The 19087-nt window shown below is 45.5% G+C and overlaps 1 protein-coding gene across 1 annotated transcript in view; it reads right to left on the reverse strand.

Moving 5' to 3' along the window:
- Positions 1-19087, reverse strand: part of GNB5 (G protein subunit beta 5) — a 21947-nt gene continuing 2860 nt past the window's right edge. The window contains exons 3-12 of the mRNA XM_032194541.1: positions 17323-17459; positions 16004-16045; positions 15280-15356; positions 13688-13820; positions 9580-9723; positions 6375-6466; positions 6176-6224; positions 3534-3630; positions 2341-2507; positions 1-1998 (exon numbers count right to left, since the gene is read on the reverse strand). Of these exons, the coding sequence (XP_032050432.1) occupies positions 1987-1998; positions 2341-2507; positions 3534-3630; positions 6176-6224; positions 6375-6466; positions 9580-9723; positions 13688-13820; positions 15280-15356; positions 16004-16045; positions 17323-17459 (950 nt within the window). The 3' untranslated portion in view covers positions 1-1986. The remainder of the gene's footprint in view (positions 1999-2340; positions 2508-3533; positions 3631-6175; positions 6225-6374; positions 6467-9579; positions 9724-13687; positions 13821-15279; positions 15357-16003; positions 16046-17322; positions 17460-19087) is intronic.

The raw sequence follows: 19087 nt of genomic DNA on the forward strand, positions 1-19087 counted from the left end.
TTCTCAGTATGTAAAATACAATTTATTGTATTTAGGCCATTCATAAGTATCAACACAATGTAGTATGTTTGGAACAAGTATCTTACCAATAAATACTATCTAAACATTAATATTCATCTTTTGACCAAATGTGTACAGTGTATTGACTCGATATTGCACAGTGAACTATCTATATATAACATTACAGTTTCCATAGTGCATTCAGTTTGTTACAGGGATAGCTTGCCACAAATATTCCAAAGCAACAGAGCTTACTTTTCCAAGCAAAACCAACAGAAATTTCATTAGGGATTGAAGGCTGATACAAATGTCAGTGTTCTAATTTAACTGGTTATGGATTCATGGAACCTGATGTTTTTATGAACGAGGAGACTGTTTCTGGTACAACTTTATAAATATGTATATATTTTTAAATCCTGTTTTAGAATAGAATGAGGATATTATCATCAAACTTATGTGAACAGCCAACTCCAGTGATTGCTTGTTTCATCTTGTTTCAATCTAAATATAAATCCTATCTTTGATCTTTTCGGAGATGCATCTTATCACTTGCATTTTGAAGGACAGGCTGTGCAAACCCCCAGCATTACTCCAGCACTTCTCTCCCGTCAGTATAAGCAAAGGTGACACGCTTCAGTCTCAATCGTTCTCAATGTAGGAATGCAGATATAATTTTCAAATGGTTCTATAATTAACTCTGTCTCAGCTTTATCTGAATAAATCTTCTACAGCATCAGCTCTGCATGGGGATAGTCCTGCCAGCTGCTCCCTGATGGGCTTGCACTCTGGTGAGCCCAGTATTAAATGCTGGCAGGACTGTGGCTCTCAGCACGTCTTCAACAGCTTACTGTTTTTCATTCTCAAGTCCAGCTACTGCAGAACTGTCTCGCTTCAGTATGAGAGCTGTTAGAGTAAGGACTGTACAGGTTGGCTTGTAAGGTTTGGCCTGCATTTGCTAGGACTTACACTGTTCTGATGTTGCAAAAGGATCTTTAAATGGAAATACACTGCCTTAAAGCACATTTAAGGCTACGTTACCCTGCAAAAGCGGTGTGAATGGCTCAAAATGCAAGCGAGAATCGTGATCACAGAATGACTATGACTGACTTGGAAAAGATTTGACCATCAGTATAACGGTGGTTAGAGCTTAGCGTGTAGTATCCCTCAGTGCTTAGCATGTAGCATCCTTTAAGTAAAAGAAAATTCACTCACCAAGTGATACAATTAAAAATTTCTAAGAAACTACTGGTTAAATATTACCTCATGATTATGTAAATCATGTTTATATTCCTCATATTTGCAGTTTATTATATTGTATATATCTTGATTTTTTATATTCAGATAACAGAGATGAAATACTTATTTCTACCTAAAAAGACGGTAGGAAAAAATGGGGATTGAAAGGATTCTTTTTTTGTACAAAAAATACATTTTTATGACAACAGCCAGCAACTTCACAGTAGGGCCTCTACTTACTACCGAGGTTCAGAGGTTCAGTCGTCCATAAAGTATCCATGCCATCATAAAGTGTCAGAGTTGCTTTTCTTCCCACTTTTCAACACCAGAATTCAATGCACTACTATGGAATGCTTCCCAAGTCTTATGCTACACCCTGATAAAATCAGGAATCTTTTTTTTTTTTTTTTTTTGCTTTGAAAATGAACTCAAACCATGCAAATAAATACATAATGTGCACTGAAATACTCATTTCTATGATACAGATGACTTCAGAGAAAGGTCCCTTAATAATTAGCTAAACTAGTTCTAATAAAAGTAGATTCAAAACAGAATTAAAACCATTTCATTTTACTACAAGTTGATGTTTGCTACGTGTTCAAGCAGATTACATGTTCTATCTAGCTGTGTTAATCTGTGGGTTCGGTGTCACTCTTCCGTAGTGTAGTGAATATCTGATTATTAGGGGGGTATTTTTATGATGTTTTCATAGTCCAGGTCTTCATTTGGTTCTGCATACAGGATCTCACGTTAAGCCCAGATCTGCAGAAAGAAAATTGAACAATCATTTATTCAATTTGTTGACTGTTCCCTCAAATACTTCATTAAAATTTGTCAAGCAGTCAGATTAATGGCACAGATTATCAGCAGCAATGACATTTAACAAGCAAGTTCAAAATTCCCTCAACTTCAACAGTTCTTCTAGCCCTTTGTGGGGATTTTTTAATTTGAATTTTCTGTTCATGTTTTACACTGCAGGTTTTATATTCTCGGTTAGTCCCTCCTAGAGTCGATTTTCCTGTAATAACCCTTCCCCCATGATTCTTTTTTAAAAACAAGCAAACAAACCAGCAAGCACCCAAGCCAGGTGCTCCCAGTGCTTACTCGGAGAGTGTGGTCCCAGGACCCTGAGCAGAATGCCGTCCCGTCGGGAGACACCCGCAAGGTGCTGACACGATTTTCATGTCCAAACAGAATAGACACACGGGACCCTTTCAGCACATCCCAGACATTGATGGTGTAATCGTTATAACCCGCAAACAGCAGACGACCTACAAAGAGAATGAGAATTCAAAAATAAACTCTTAAGTGGGTAATGTCTTTACTCCAGCAAGGGCTTTTTTCAGGACACTGAACTCCCAGTGAGCAGCAAGCCAGCTTTCCCGTACTGACATACACAGCTGCCCTCTGCATACAGTGAGCCCTGGCCACTGCTTCCCCCAGACTTATGCTCCTGTTAGGCACACCTGCTTCACTGCTGAGTTATCCTTACTAAACGCTGAACTATTTATAAAATTAGTTAGTCGAAAACATAGCTAAAGTTGAGCTAAGTTATATAGAATCTGCTCAGACTTTAGAGACAGGGGATCAGTCCAAACCACATCAGACTGAACAGCACTTCAACGGCTTATCAAGGCTAATAATACTTTGCTTAGACTTTACTCAAGGAATTGAATACAAATGGCTGAACAATTAGTAGACAATTTGGTAATTAATTCGCAGTCCGCAGTGGGACAAGCTGTGGTGCCTGTGACATGCACAGAGAGAGACATGTGCCTGTGCCCTGGGCAGAGGGCAGCTCGCCACCCACTCGTCCCCACGCAGGCTGACCGGAGGAGCAGGGGTGGAAGGCAGCAGAGGGAAGACCCAAGCTCACGTCTCTGCATCTGCAGGGAAATATGGGAATGGCTCCATCTTTGTGATCCTTAACGTACTTTTACTGTCTATTAATCATTTATTATCCTTTTATAAACTATTTATGTAAGCGCGCTTAATATCCGAGTTACACTTCATGTTTCCTTTGAAATGTTTTTAATCATTACTGTGAAGTTCTAGCCCAGCTGTAGTTAATAGCAAAATATCTGCGCCTTCATTATAGCCAGAAAAATGCTTTTCATTGCTACAATGAAGCAATAGCCAGCTAGATAATTTAAAGAGTAATTCATTTATTTATTTTACAGAGAATGATTTTGGTATCTAGTGCTGGTTTTGAAATGCTTTATCAAATTAAACTGACAAAATTTTACGGTCTGCCACAAATCCCAACACCACAATAACCTTTGAAGTTCAGGTCTCACCACTGAGAGAGAAGTCCACACTGGATGCTCCAAAAATGATGCTCTCTTTGGAATAAATTGCTACTTCTCTGTCTGCACGAAGGTCATATAAACGACACTAGGATTAAAACAAAAACAACATGTGCCTCAGTAAAGCCTGCAGTCAATGGCTAGCTTTCACTGAAAAAATGAGAGTTGGAAGGACTGCCTGCAGCCTAGCAGGCATCACAGGAGATGGCTACTTGGCTTCTTTCCTTTTGTTACTTTTGCCTGCTGTAACTGGGACTTTTGCCTGCTGTAACTGTAACTGGGACTGGAGGTTAACGGGCAACACCACAAGGCAGTTTTGTATAAACTGAGCGAAGAACTTGCTTTTCCAAACCTTTTCTCTAAGCCTTCTTTCTTTCCTGCTATAAAGGGAGAAGTGGTGGTGTTCGGACCATGGACACCTACTGAAATTTCTCCTGCTCTCAGCCTACTCTCTCGGTTCCCCACTGTGGTTTCCTGTGTATTAGGGTATCCTGCTGCTTACTGACTGGCTGTGCATGGGGGCACAGCTCCTAAGGACAACAGTTCAGCCATAACTGGAGCCTTGGAGACACAGCTTCGGTAACACTGTCCACACAGCTCGGTGCTCACGGCAGTCCCATGGCAGGGGGAGCAGCCCAAATACTGCTCCTTGCTGTAAGAAAGGAGAGCAAGCAGCCTGCTCTGTGTGTCTGAAAAAATGCATGAAAATAACTTAAGTGAAATGCTATACTTTCCTACAGATCTTTCATTTTCCTTTCTTATGGAAAATCCCCCGTCACCTCTGCAATCTTGACTTCCTGTTTTTATCTATTGCCAGCATACTTTGGCTTGATTAACATGAAATAATGCATAGACAGACTGGACTTCGTTGCCATTCAGAATGGCAGCCTGTTAGCCCTGAAATCAAAATTTGAAACCAACTGAACTGAAAACCTTCCTTAATATGTTAAGCTTAAACAAACACTGGGCAGCTGGATTTGTTAATATTAACACTTTACTCATGAAAAAGGGCTGATATGCAAGCCTGCACATAAAGGAGAGGCTGTTTCACTGGCAGGGCCGTGGGAAGCTGCAAGGTATGTGCAGCCCAGCCTGCCAGTGCTCCACACTGATGGTTAATTCTATCAGACTGTCCCGATTGGGAGCCAGGGTCACCACAGGTGACAGCACTGCTGTGTGAGCATGCTTTTATGGCTTCCCTCCAGACAGTCAGAATTCCGTGCTCCTCGAAATCCCTCAGCAGACGCATCAGGTCAAAGCACCCAGCGGCATACCAGCCCCAACACTGCAAACCCCAGCCTCTCCACTTAAACAATGACAGACGGAAACTGCCAAAACCTCTGCCAAAATTACAAAGGGTGGAATTTCCCATTCTCCTACTCAGGTCAGGGGCATCAGGAGTAGTTAACAGAGAAAAAAAAAAACAAAAAAAAACAAAAATAAACGGGAGCCCAGAGCCTGTGGTACAGGGCATAAAAAGAGAGCACTCTCATTGGAATTTAATGACGGACAATTTCTCCTTTTCACTCTCTCAGCATCTCAAATGCTCACTGTACCGCACCCAAATGTGCAGAGACTCGCCACAGAAGTAGAGGTATACATTTATAATAGCAGCTTGAGGGTCTCCACATCCAGTAAAGAAACAGGGAATGTTTCTATTGAGCTGAGGCAGTTTGGGAGTAGTCTCAAAACATGCTCCTAGGGCACAGTGCTTTAGAAAGGTTCATGGTCTTCACACAACTCAGTATGTTTGAATAAGCCAGAGAAATAAGGTGCCAGGCGCCTCCTGAAGGTCTGCTCTTGAGTTACACTCACTGCCAGCTCAGCTCCTACAGGGCTGTGATACAGGCAGAGAGCATCGTCCCCCTGGCGACCCACCAGCTGCAGTGAGACCCCGGCCACGCACATCAGCGGGGGCCTGAGGGCACCGGGAGGTAAGTGGCATCTTGCATGCAGTGTACTGACCAACACTACCTGTCAATACGTACAGTCAGTATGTACTCTGCTAGCAGCTTGCTCAGAAGATCCAGGAAGGGCTATTGTATCATCGAGCATGACCTGGATGCAGTGACTCATGGCAGTGAAAAGCGACAGTGACTCAGGCTGTCAGGGAGAAGAACATCCAGGGCCAACCTGGCGCTGGGCTCTCAGGACGCTCAGAGCTGCGGAGGCCGGCTGGCTGCACCTGCCCAGAGCCACACGAAGCCCACGGCACCTCCGCTGCCTGGGACGTGCACATCTGTGCTCAGGCTCTCTTCGTGCCTTGCACTGTGCTGAGAAGCACAGGGTTTATCTGGTTCCTCCCATACTGTGACCAATAACTACACGAAGCCAAATCTCTTCCAGTAAGACAACTCATTTTGATCATGAAACTTCAAAACACAGAAAATAGAGTATTTGTACCTCATGTAGAAAACTTTGCAGAGGTGACCTACAAAGCATTACTAGATTTTTCCTATAGCACCATGTACAGTATTTAATATATATTATAATTAGCATTATTGTTTTTTCAATACTGGTGTCAAAGGCCCAGTTTAGCCACTTAGAGACTTCTGAGAATATTTTTCCTTTTAGGAAAATACTACCTGGGAAGTAACAGAACTTCCCTAAATTATGTTACTGAATTGACATACCGTAGCATCGTCTGAACCAGAGGCAAAAGCATCTCCACTTGGGTAATATCTGTGCATGAGTTTAAAAAAAAAAAAAAAGAAAGAGAGAGAGAGAGACCAGAATACATTACATTATTATTTGGATGAGGCCAAGCTTCAAAAATAGAACCAGTGCACGGCTCAACATCGCAAATGTGTCCTCTCCCACAAACATACTGACCTGACGCTGTTGATATCTGAATCATGGGTTTCAAATGACTGGATACACTGACCAGACCGCATATCCCAAACCATGGCTTTCTTGTCACATCCCTAATGAGACAAAAGGAATTTACTACATAAGAGCAAACAATGGCATTCATCCCCTGTGTACCTGCTGCACATTCACAGGGCTCTGAACATTGCAGCTCCAACGAGGATCAGCCAGCAAAGCAGCCCCAGGACCTGCCATACTGGTACACCAGAACCCGGTGCAGCTGCAGGTTGGAGGGCTCAGCCATGGCAGTGCTGCCACGGGGTGCAGCAGGGGCAGCTGGAGGGGGGACGCTGTGCTGGCAGAGCGGGGTGGTGCGCAGGCAGGCCCGTGCTGCCCGGCACTCACAGCCCTGCTCTGCTCATGCTGCCCCTGTACCCGTGTCTGCAGTTCCCCCATGCCATGGAGCTGCATGACTGATTCACTCCCTTACCACTTTACATGCCTGATATAAAAAATTAACAACCAGCATTAAATGTTTTATGCTAAATGCTTTTCATACACCAAAACTGAAATAAATGTCTCTTGCCCATCCTCCCATCTGAGTTAACTCCTGCCATGGCTCAGCACCCACATGCTCAATGGCAGGGCTGGAATGAGGAAAGCAGCACACTTCAGCTCACTGTCAAGCTCTAACCTGCCCAAGCTGTGCTTTGAAAAGACGATTCAACTCTCAGGGCCTCCTGAGAGGAGCTCAGCACCTTGAATGCTTTGAGTGACGTGCTCAGCCCATTTAGCCTGCAACGTCCTCAGTGCAGGGACCACCTCATGCCTGCAGGACCATGAGGCTGGTCCTGCTCTCAGCTGCAGTGTCTTGCTGCTGTAACAACTGTGGCAGCAGGAAAAAGAGCACGGACTTTTATTTTAAGAGTGATGTGAGATTTTAATAAACATGACCCTACCAGGGGGAAGGCAGTAAGTAAGCAGGCTCAGCTCCGGGGAAAGCTCAGCCTCTCTGAGCAGGTCCCTGTTGCCACCATGCCGTGTGGGAAGCACAGCGCAGCCCAGGCAGCTGATGCTCCTGCTGTGCTAGCGCATGCTGCTCATCAAACCGTTCCACACATTGTTTATTTTTAAGCAAATATAATTGCTAGTTAAATTAAACAGTCTCTTCACGATTCAAGTCTCTCTTTTTGTTTGAAACTGTCTCATGAAATGAAATCCCAGATTTTTATTAATGATGTCATTATTTAAAAGAAGCAATGTTCCTTAGTACCAGCTTGTGGTTTCTGTGTAGGGGAAACCACACAGCAGAGAGAAAATTTTGGATTCAGCACATTTCCCCCTGAAGCCCAGCCACAGCCCAAGCCCAGCCCTTCACATTGCTTCCATGTGCACCATTCTTGCTGACCTCTCTGGGTGTTTGGGGACAAGACCAATCTGACAAGCTGGTGCTTTGACTCCTAAGGTTTGAAGGATGAACCAGCAACCACCTGTGGAGAGATGCCCCCTGAGTGCTCTCCAACTCTCCCCAGGCAGCAGCGCTCCAAGGGTTCTGAGAACAAGAGCCTGGGACTCAGCCCTCTGTTCAGCTAGATCTACAAAGCAGGCTGTGATTTTTAAGTAGTTAAATGCAGCAGCTCCCAGTCCAAATGCTGTTGCATTAGCACTGCTTATTTCAGCTCAAGATTACTGGACTGCATAGTACACAAGGAGTCTCTCCATGACACGGTACCACCAGGCTGCACTGCTTTGGCTGTACCTGCAGTGACTCAGGAGAAGAGAGACCTTCACTGAAGTGGTGTTTTGCATTTGATGAGTTAACTGAGACACTGTAAACACAGACATGCCCAAGCTGCTACACTAACACAAGTATGACATGTTCTCTTAGCAGTACCATGGCTGCTTGCGATTCTTTGCCCTATAATAAGCTGAGCTGTTCCCAGGGAGAATCAATCTGTCCTTTCTGGGAAGTGAGCTCGGTGGCAGGAAAGCCCGGGAGGAGTAAACGTGCTCAGATGGAATTAGCTTTCAGTCACGCTTCAGAGCAGCTGTGCTAGCTAGCAGCAAGCAAACTGGGCCAACATGCTAGGCTTTGCTCCTGATGGGCCAGCCAACTTCGATAAAAAGAGCCATAACTGAGGAGGTCGAGGTTTATTGTGTAGGGATAGGACTGTGACTCCAAGCACAACAAGTGGAATCCCCTAACTGATGTGCCCCTCTGGCACAAGGGCCATTTCCAGCAGCAAGCACAGGGCTTAGAAACCAGGTACCTTCAGCAAAGTTACTGGTAGCAACCTGCCTCTGATAAGAGTTCATCTCCCAGCTCCTAACAGATCTTACCTGCAAACTTGACTTCTGATATGGAAACGACCAGCACCGCCTTGAACAGGAGCTGAGACTCTACCAGCTTATTTTTGGGCCTTGCCCGCCCTACCGTGTGACCATGGCTTGGCTGCCTGGGGACAGCAGTACCTCAGCAGCAGGACAAGATTTGGAAGATGTGCACAAAGTCCCAGATTCTGGTACTTTCCCAGAACCACTCCTGTGGCCCTGGTGAGGTTTGTGTGTTCTTCTGGGGCACGGTGGGGAGCAAGGAGCATTTGACTGACAGAGAAAAAAAAAGCCTCTGGCACCGCTGGAAAGCACGGGGGACTCAGCAACAGCTGAAGATGTGGCCACACCTCATCTCTTTGCACCAACTTGTTCGAGGGTCTAGCCAGCGCCCAAGCTACCCCCTGGTTTGCGGGGAGCGGCTGAGCAAGGCAGTGGCATGCACGTTATTCACCGCCCCGCTCCAGTGCCCCGGCACTCCCTGCCCGGCTCCAGAGGGCTGGGCACCACGAAGGAGCCAGAGGCAGGAGGCTGTCTGCTGTGCCAGGCTCCCACCCACTGGGGCTCCCACCTCCGCCCACACTAGGAGCTCGGGCTCTAACCCCAAGCCCTTCCCTTCCCGGGAGAGGTGTTTTGATCTCGGGCTGGGTTGCTTTGGTGTGGGGTGGAATCTGCAAAGTAAGCAGAACTGCAGTCAAACTGGCGGGGTGGGTTTGACCCCACAGACAGAGGTTTAATTTGCTCCAGCTTGGGAAATGTGCTTGCAGTGAGATGGTTGCACTGGGGCTCCCACTACATATTCCAACACTTCCTCAGTAAGATCCTGAGCCTCCTGCTTTGCTGCTTTTTCCCTCCCATTTTCCTTAATTTTAAATTATGATAGAAAGTTTCTGCTTACCCCTGAGACAAATGTATTTCCAGTTTCAGAAGGGGCCAGGTCCAGGCACAGGACGTCAGCTCCGTGACCATGGAAACTCTGCAGAAGCTGCCCGCTCTCAACATCCCATAGAGCACAAGTCCCATCTCCACTTGCTGTTAAAATCTATGGGACATGGCAAGAAAAGTCACAACACAAAAATCAGCAGATGGTCACAGAGATGATTACAATGAAACCACTGTCATCCTATACATACACCAAGGACAGCTTTAATTTCATGGGATATTATACAATAAATCAAAGTCATAAAAGCAATGCCATTCTAAGCAGAGTTTGTGGTTTCTATTTTTTAAGCAAAGAATTGAGAGTGGAGAGGAAAGGCACATAGACACAGCTATACCTACACAGTGTTGCAGTAATGGTCAGTTTGGTGCAGAAGGGTTTAAAAATGGATGCCACCAGGGCTCTGCTGGTATTTCCAAATCCTCCAGAAAGGAGGTAGAACGTGACTGGTATTCCTGTCTGCTCCTGTATTTCACCCTATCCACATTTAGGCTGCTGGAATTCAAACTGCGTGAAGAACTGTTGGAGTTAAGTACACCTGTTTTAGTATACCTGTAATACTTGTTTAACTCCTTATGGGTTTGTTTTGTTTTGTTTTTTCTCTGCTTCAAATAGCCAGGTTAAGCCCAATGAGTTGGGTTTAAGACATGGATTTTTTGAAAGGGCAGTGAGCCTGTCTAGACAGTTTTTTGACAAGTTCATCACGTCTCACTTTTCCAAAACCATTTATGTGCAAAATGACTTGAACATATACTGACCAAACATATCTCGTAGCTTCTCTCATCTGCCACAGCATTTGTAGGAAGCACATGTGATGGGTGCTTGTGATTGTGGCTAAATCCTGACAATGTTCAATTGTTCAGAATTTCCCCTTGGCACCCAAAGCTGTTATGCAATCACAAACGTTCTAGGTTGAATGGGTCCCTGTACACAGGCGTGGGAGAGACAAGGGTGACCAGAGAACAACGCAGGATATTCTGTTTCTGTAACCATACAAAGTCTTCGGCACAGATTATTCCCATGTTCAGTGGGGAAATGTAGGGGAATGCCAGTGGGTGGTTGGAAATTAAAAAGAAAATACTCTTCAAGAAGAAAGCGATCACAAAATCATGAAACCATTCTCAGAGTTGCATAAAAGATGAACACTGATCGTGCTTGACAGATGCTCCAAAAAACTCCTCGCAGAAACAGAGGTCTGCACAGCTGCAGAACAGCCCGTTCTGAACCCTGCCACAGAACACATGAATATTCTGAGATAATAATAGCTGAAGAAGGTCCTGAATTTTCTTTCTGATCTGCTTTTGAGCCTGTATCAATGAGTTTCTCTATTCTATTTGTACTTGAATAGAGGAGTGAAAGTACTGCAGATGAGGAAATGAAGCCTTCCAGCCCTGAGGATTTGCTCTTATGGAAGAAAGGCAAAGGGAAAAGGAGCAGCTAAAGGTGTAAGGGAAAGGTCTGTTGACAGCCCGGGGCTCCAGCTAATGCTTACAGCAAAATGTAATGGGCTCAAGTTCAGGGTATAGCTAGCTATAGAACAAACCAACAAACACATAAGGGAATTAAAAACCTTTGCTTTTAGACTCTGGCCCCATGAGGGGGTCTGGCAGCACTGGACAGGAATCCTCACCCAAAACCAAGAGGTGGTGCTTGCAAATGGCAGGGGACAGTGGGGACACGGCCCCTGCTCACCACAAGCGCAGGTACCAGGGCTAGGAGCAGCAGTGAGGGCCTGCTCTCACCTCTGTTGCCTCCATGGGCCACGTCCTGCTTCTCAGCTCTGCCACACCGGGAGTACGGCTGCCGGCCCCATGCACAACACTTGAGATCCCAATTAGCTGCTGCTATTAATACACATGGAGCATCGTCATGTGGGGAGTGTAATCGCACTGCAGAGCTGTGGATACCTAATTTAGGAAGCGAGGCTCCTCAGGCTCTCCGTGTAACTGAGGGGGGGGGGGGCTCTCCCTGGCAAGACATTGTGGGGCCACGGATAACTTCTGCAGGTCGCCCAGCCTGGCAGCTCAGTGCTCGCCTTGGACTGGGACGGAGACATGGCGAGGAACACTGATGGGAACCCCGTCTTTCAGCACCTGTGCAGCCTGAGATTGGCTTTAATCAATGACCAAATAGCCCCAAATCCCCTCTCTCACTGGATGCCCCCAGACACACCAGGTCCTAAACTCTTTTTATGCCATTCATTGGGAAAACTGAGCTTTAGCTCAAGAGGGCAGCCAAAGCAGAGCAGCAGCACCTGCAGCACTAGCACTGGGTGCTGGGTGTCGTGGGGGCTCTGGGCTTGGGGAGGTTTCTGCTGTGCCCTAAAGCTGCTCCAGGACAGGTGATGCAGCCAGGAGAGCAGAGCTGCTCAGCACACACTGGGCAGGGCTGGGAAAGCCCCTGCAGCGTGCCTGCTGCACAGCGCACCCTCAGAGTTACAGAATAATTTTAATACTTATGCCATTATCTTAAAGGAGAAAAGAAAAGAGAGCTGGGATTCCGTAGGTTGCCCTACATAACAGTGTTGTAACAGAACCTTAGCCAACCCACTTGCTTGCATTTGTTTAAATAATGATACATAGTGCTATAAATGATCACTTAAAAACATAAGCCTATCAATCACAAGAAAATTTCCTTTCAAAGTCTTCAGAAAAGTCTCTGAATATATAGTATGAATATAAGGTATGAACATAAAGCTTCTTAATCCCCTGTGGTAGTATCTAACAGTAACACACTGCATTCAATGGCAATGTAGTTTGCTGTATTCGATACGGAGAAAAAAGGACCCAACTTTGCCTTCTATTTTTACTACAAAAAATACATAACTGTTTTTTCCTTTTATAGGATTTACATCATGATGCATGTAGGTATGGACAAGAAAATGGAATACTGGTTTTGTATCTCAACAAAACCATTCCACTTAATTTAGGCTCTGCTCTAATTATGCAAGGCTCCTGCACAGTAAGGTCAGGGCTCAGCACGCCTGAGCCTGGGTACGTCCATCGCTTGTTTCCATGGCAATAGACTTGAATTAGCACCTCAGAGTCATTAGAGAAACCACAGAATGGCAAATAACAACATACTTGGGGGCATCTCATGTCTTGAAATAGAAGCAATCAGAGCTGGTATTTGCTCCAGAAGAGCTCCAAATACCTGAAAGAAGGGAATGAGGTATTCCCTTTCCAGCAGCTCTGCTGACACAGAGTGCAATGAAAATGCTCCCTTCTGCCATTTATGTTGCTGCAGAGCTGCACTGTGCTACACTTCAATTAAATTTGAAAAGCAGAGAGGACAAGTGGATTATCCTGGCTCCTCTCATCATCTTTCATATTCCTAGAGAAATGGATGAGATACTCACTACAGAGGAAGACTGGCCTGGCCTCAGATGATCTGCATTTTGTTCATGGCTTTGCCATCAGCTCCCACTGTGACCTTAAGAAATCACTGGCCCTCTGTGCTCCAGCCCCAAAGCTGTGAGACAGGGTTAGCACCACTCCTCTCCCTTGAGAGAACACACTGTGGCATGTATGGAAAAGGCTCACCCTGTGGGGCCATCCTCAAGTTCAAATATGTCACTTGGTGGGAATAAAAATGCTAAGAATTAAAGTAAAACTGGCTAGATATCCATCACAAAGCAGGTAAACAACACACACTCCAGCAGCTGACGTAGCACGCACCCAACCTAGTCCTACCCAGACTGTATTAAAAAACAAAACAAAACAAAACTATTTATATTAGTTGGAGCTCCTAAAAGCACAAGCCAGCACAGACCCAGTGAGCAGAGAACATCCAGGGTACCAGCAAGCTCCCTCTACAAAAGGGACAGGTCTTTGTGGGGCGCAAGCATGACAGCCTGGACATGGGCTGTTGCAGGCATTTCCTTGCAGAAGCTTTTGCAGCACGTTCATTGCCCCAGCAAGAGTTTTCCAGCAGCCCCTGCATGAGGCAGGACCCGGTCCTGAGTGCTGAAATGCCCCTGAAGCAAGGAAGGCTGCCTGCATTGATACGAGTGCAGCTCGTGTTAGGCTTTGCGGGACAGCGAGCAGCGGGGAGGGGATGCATTTACCTGCATGTCTGAGTTAGTGAAGCTGCAGGCAGACAGGTAGTTTGTATGCATTGCAACTGATTTCTTCTTTGCAGCCATATTTTCATTTTTGTCAAATGTCAGAGGGTACACAGAACACTTGTTGTCCAGGCCACTAAAGGGTAATAATAGCAATAACAGAGAGAGAACTGGTTAAAACCGCAACGACAAAAGGCGAGTGGTGATAAGAAGGAAACCACCTGTCAGTGCTGCGCTGCCAAATTCTCACAAGTACCGGCTTCCCTGTATTGTGCTGTCCAGGATCTCCACACACAGGGAAGCCCCAGCTGCCTCACCAGGCTGGCTACGTTACAGCACTTGAACAGCTGAGGCTCAGCATTTTTTACCCTCATCTGGTTTATAAATGGCACTGAATGAAATCTCACGAAAGTATAAACTGGACGGTGACATTGTCACCTCAGGGTTAATTTTTTGAACACAAACTGCCCTTTTTCTGCTGACATCTGTCATTGTGAGTGTTCATATTCAAAACACCGTTATTTATATACCTTACCTCCTGTGGAAGATATAGTATAGCAAACAGCGGATGTGAAGACAGGTCTTTTAGAAAAGTTTTGGAAAAAGGCAACAGAAATAGTCCTCTGTAGCTGGTGTGTCCCTCCTGGACAGTTACACTAGCCAAGATGTGTCTCCCTGGCCAGATGTGCCCACCCTGACCCTTTTCTAAAGCTGTGGTAGATCGGCCATGCCCTGGTCCCAGATTCCTGGCACTCCGCCAGCTGCTGTTTTTGTGCCCTGTATTAAGAGCACAGCATTAATCAACAGTATAACAGAAATAGAAAACTAGGTAGTGCAATGAATATATGCACTCCCTGTCTCTCTTACAAGAGATTTCTTGCCCCTTTTCGAGTTACAGGAAAAACATACAATTTCCAGACTCCTCCTCTGCACACATTTACGGAGTCTGTGTCTTCTTTCCACATTTGCAGACTGCACAGTAAAGTCTCCCTTTGTTTCCTTCTCTTGCCCCAAGCTTGTTTTGTCTGTCTGATCCACCCAGTCCATTTTTAAGAGATCTTTTGCAAACTCCTAATCTCTTTGTTTTCTCCCCTGCAAAAACTCATTTTTTTCAAACCTGAGCCCTCAGAAAAAAAATGGAGATTATCAAGGATGGGGTTACTTCCCTCCACTCTATCCTGGCAAGATCTACTCATGTGCTGGTAACCCTTAAAGACTAACCTTCTTCTCTACCTTTTAGAAGAAAGAGAGTAAAGTAAGCAGAGGGTTAAAAACTCTCTCCCTTAGAAGATATATCCAATATACACAACCAAACTGGAGCAGAGAACATGCATGCATGCAGAATTCCTAACCCATGATATAAATGCTGAAAGAGGATTATTTACCATGCTTATACAACAGATGTTATTGCACTGAAGTCAGTGGTGATAAAATGTATGAGCCATTATGGGACTAGGATCAGAGGCACTGAATGTAATCCTCCCATCCACGATCTCGACATGCAAGCTTCTAACTGTCAGCATCCACGAAGGCACCAGGAGAGCACTGCAAACCAAGCCTCTCTGCGTAAACAGTTGAGGAAACTGGGAACTTACCCACAAGCAATGGCACATCCAGACGGGGCGTAGGCACATGCCATCACCCAGGTACACGGCATCGTCACTGCGTGTTCCTGAAACACAGCATCTCTTCAAAACTCAGACACCGCCATTCCTCTAACCCAGCAGAGCAGCAGGTGGGCAGCTACTCCGTCCCTGACACTTCCCACCTTATTCACGAGCCCAGAGCATGTTTTATTTATTTATTTATTTATTTATTTATTTTACTTGGTGCTGTGAAAGGTCCCCAGTGTGGCACGTGCAGGTGTACAAGCTCTTTTTTCTCAACTGTGTGGAGCAGGATGAGAAAGGCAGCCTTGTCCAGGCTTGGAGAAGCAGCATGTGTGTTCAGCGTGAACACCATATCCGGAGGATCCCCAGTGCTCACACATGGCACCCATGGCACCTTGCACAGCTGTTACCGAAGGGAGGACCTCCATTCTCTGGCCTGGCTTTGCTCCCAGCACAGGGGGCATCACACCACGGGATCGATATGCCCTGGAGACCACGATGAATACCAGTGCCCCAATGGGGACTTTGCTCAGAGCCAGGTCAAGAGAGATGGTTTGTCCTGGGCTATTTGCTTTGAGGTGCTGCTGGAGGTATGCAGGATATTCCATCATCCTCCTGCTGCCTCATGTAAGTCCTCCAGCCGTCCAGCTTATCCCACTGTTGTTTGCCCTACACACAGAAATCTGACCTTTGCTGAAGTTTCACCTACCTTGTTGGTAGTGAAGGAATCCCACACAATCACCTTCCCATCCTAAATGAAAGTACACAAACAGAGAGAGAGCTGTTAGCTTACTTCCCAGATGTAGAGAAAACTCTGCTGATCATTTCTATTCCCTGATTTGTTGTCTCATGCAATTTTTGTCTCCATTTTAGCAACATTACAATGACTGCAGTGAGGCACCAAGGAGACACTTCTCCATAGTGCTAGTTATTTCTTCCAACAGAAGAATAGCATATTGCCTTCTAACTGAGTTGACTGATGCTGGATTAAAAGACTGATTTTTTTTTTTTAAAGGGTTTTCCCTAGTGTGTTTGTGAGAACTTCTTTTACCTACAGCACACACCACAAAAAGGACCCTCTTATGAAACCATTACTATTGAACCCTCTCTTGCCTCCTTTCAGCCACGGCATTCTCTTCATTACAGTTCTTCAAAAAATAGAGAAATGCAAAAATGCATTACAGCTTCACTGTTTAGCTTTCTACCTACATACTGGCATTTTAACCACTTAAAAAATGTCACATTCATTATTTACACTTTGATCTCTTTGCTGGAATCACCATGAATGGTTAAAAAGCCCCTCACAGTAACTGAAGGTGGCCTGCAATGCAGATTGCCTATTTTTATCCCTCTAGTGAGACCCCTGACAGATTTCATATAAGTCAATGAACAGCTGTGAGATGCAGCAAGCTCACCCACTGCTATACTGGGCTCACAATGGACCAGGGAATCTAGAAGGTAATTATATTATTACCTCCTCCAGCTCACGAAACTGCTCGAGCAGGTGTTCGGACTGTTTCTCAAAATGCCCAAGTAAATGCAGTAGTTTTAGCAGGAGGTGTGAGGTTTTCAAGGTCGCACCAATCATACAGACTGCAGAAGAAATTTTTGTGCAAAGAAATCTCTAGAAGAATCAACACTTCTTCCCTTCCCTTCTCCCAACTATTTTCTCTTAACGCTTAAACTGAAATCATTACTGAATATTGAATCTGTAAAGACCAAGGCAATAAAGTGTCCAACGGGTTCAGATGACTTTTATTTTCTTTTGTAGTAGGGAATACAGGGAAAACCTGTATATGACCACAAAAGGAAATATTTTTGATATTAGCTATGACACATGTAGTGATGCTCAGAAACTTGGATTTGTGCTCTCTGAACAAATATGTTGCCAATTAATTGCTTTAGGTGCGTCTTGAAAGCATTTACACTATACAAAGGTGTCACCTGAAAAGAGTACTATGTAGTACAGCCAGAAGATTTGTATTAGCACTCAACAGTATTTCTGAAAACATCTGCCCAACGGCATACCTGGGAAGAGCTCACAATTCTTCTTTTGTCTTTGCACCAGTCCATACAGAGAACTTTATTTCCATGGCCCTTCAGCGTCCTCCTGGTCTTCATCACAAACTGGCCCAGTGCCTCCACACGCTCTGCCACCTGGTGAACTGCAAACAGCTGATGGTTAGAGAACCTTGCACTGAAGCTCTGCCACTGAAAGCTTTTACGTTCGTGAGTAATGTCACTTGTAGGGATTAATCCAAGAAACATGAGTCTATGGTGCAGGCCAACAAAGTCTGCTTCAGGGTTGGCAGGTGGTAAAACCAAGGTGGGCGGTGTATGAATATATCCACAGATAAAGATAGGTATGAATTCACTCAGGGCTTGAATTCCAGGGCAGTAGCAGCTGAAGCTCTTGCACATTATCACAGCCAAATATAACTGGAAAATCAATTACTCACCCCCCTTCCTCCCTCTTATTGGGAAATCCTCAATCTGACTGAGGCTTGAAAGCGTGGACAGCCTCCAGCCTAACACATAGCCTGAGGTACTCAGCAGAAGTGAAGATCACTGCTGGGTCTTGGAGGAACAAATCATACAAAAAGCGGGGATAACCATCAAATCTCTGACGTTTTCACAGTAAAACGCTTGTTCTGGATGTGAGACTCCCAGCTGCAGTCAGCCCTCAAGCACTGCAGCGAAGGTGCAGCGTGATACGGGCACCAGCCACTGGCACCGGAGGCTTCTCTGCCCTTCTGGTGGCCAAGGGGGCCCCAAGGGCCTGGCCACTGCTCTGAGTGAAACTTGGGAAACTCAACACTTGCTGTAAGTGCGCTAGCCAACTTCTCAACTGCATCTACAGACCTCAAAGACTCCTGGGTGGATCAGCTTTTTCTTTTATGGGAGGGAGAATCAGACAGGGCAGACAACTTTCCTGAGTAGCATCCTCAGGGGAAGAAGTCAGTTCTTCCATACCTCATTTAATAGCAGCGCTTTCTGCTGATATTCTTAAAAACCCAGCAGATTTGCATTTCCAATTGTGCAAACTCACTTTGATGTAAAAATCCAACCCACCGCAGCTCATGCAACTAAGAGCTGTCTCACATAACCCTGACACCTCACGCTGGGGTCATCTGCACAAGTCTGGGAGAAAGCATTATCTGCAAAAACCTATTTGCTCTGCTCCAAAGTTGTTCCTCCGGGGTGGGCTAAGCAGGGGCACGATGCATCTTGGCGCCCTGCAGAAGTCCTGACATACCTCACACGGAGCATCAGGGAGGGTGGGAGTTGCTTCAAGTCTCACAGCAGAGCAGGGGTTCTGGCACCAGAACTGAAAAATGATTCAGCCCTGAGAAAAGCTAATAGGATCCAGCACTATTCTGTGTTGTTTGTTTGTCCATACTGAAACCTAGCGTAGTTGCTGCTGGCTAAGGGGGCAATGACTTCACACCTTTTGAAATAAATGCAGAAGCTCACACGCTTTAATGAGCTGGCAGAAGAAATCCACAGCTTTTTCAGTGCTGTGATGGCAGCTGAGCTTCATGCTCCATGTGGCAGGTGACTGCTTGAGAGCAACACTGATGCTTTACCTTTGGTCACTTTTCTAGAGATGCTGCAAGAAAGGCTGCAGGCCTGGAAGGGCAGTGAGAGAGCAGACATCCTTAACTTTGAGATCATTCCCTGGCACAGGGTCAGGGGAGCAATTTCGGCCTAAGGCAGGGACTGACTCCTAGTGGTTTAGTTTTTCAAGAGCTGTCTTTCAAAACCACTAGCCCTGCAGGCTGTGCCAGAATAA

This window comes from Aythya fuligula, chromosome 11, assembly GCF_009819795.1.
Source record: "Aythya fuligula isolate bAytFul2 chromosome 11, bAytFul2.pri, whole genome shotgun sequence".
In the NCBI taxonomy this organism is placed as follows: Eukaryota; Metazoa; Chordata; class Aves; order Anseriformes; family Anatidae; genus Aythya; species Aythya fuligula.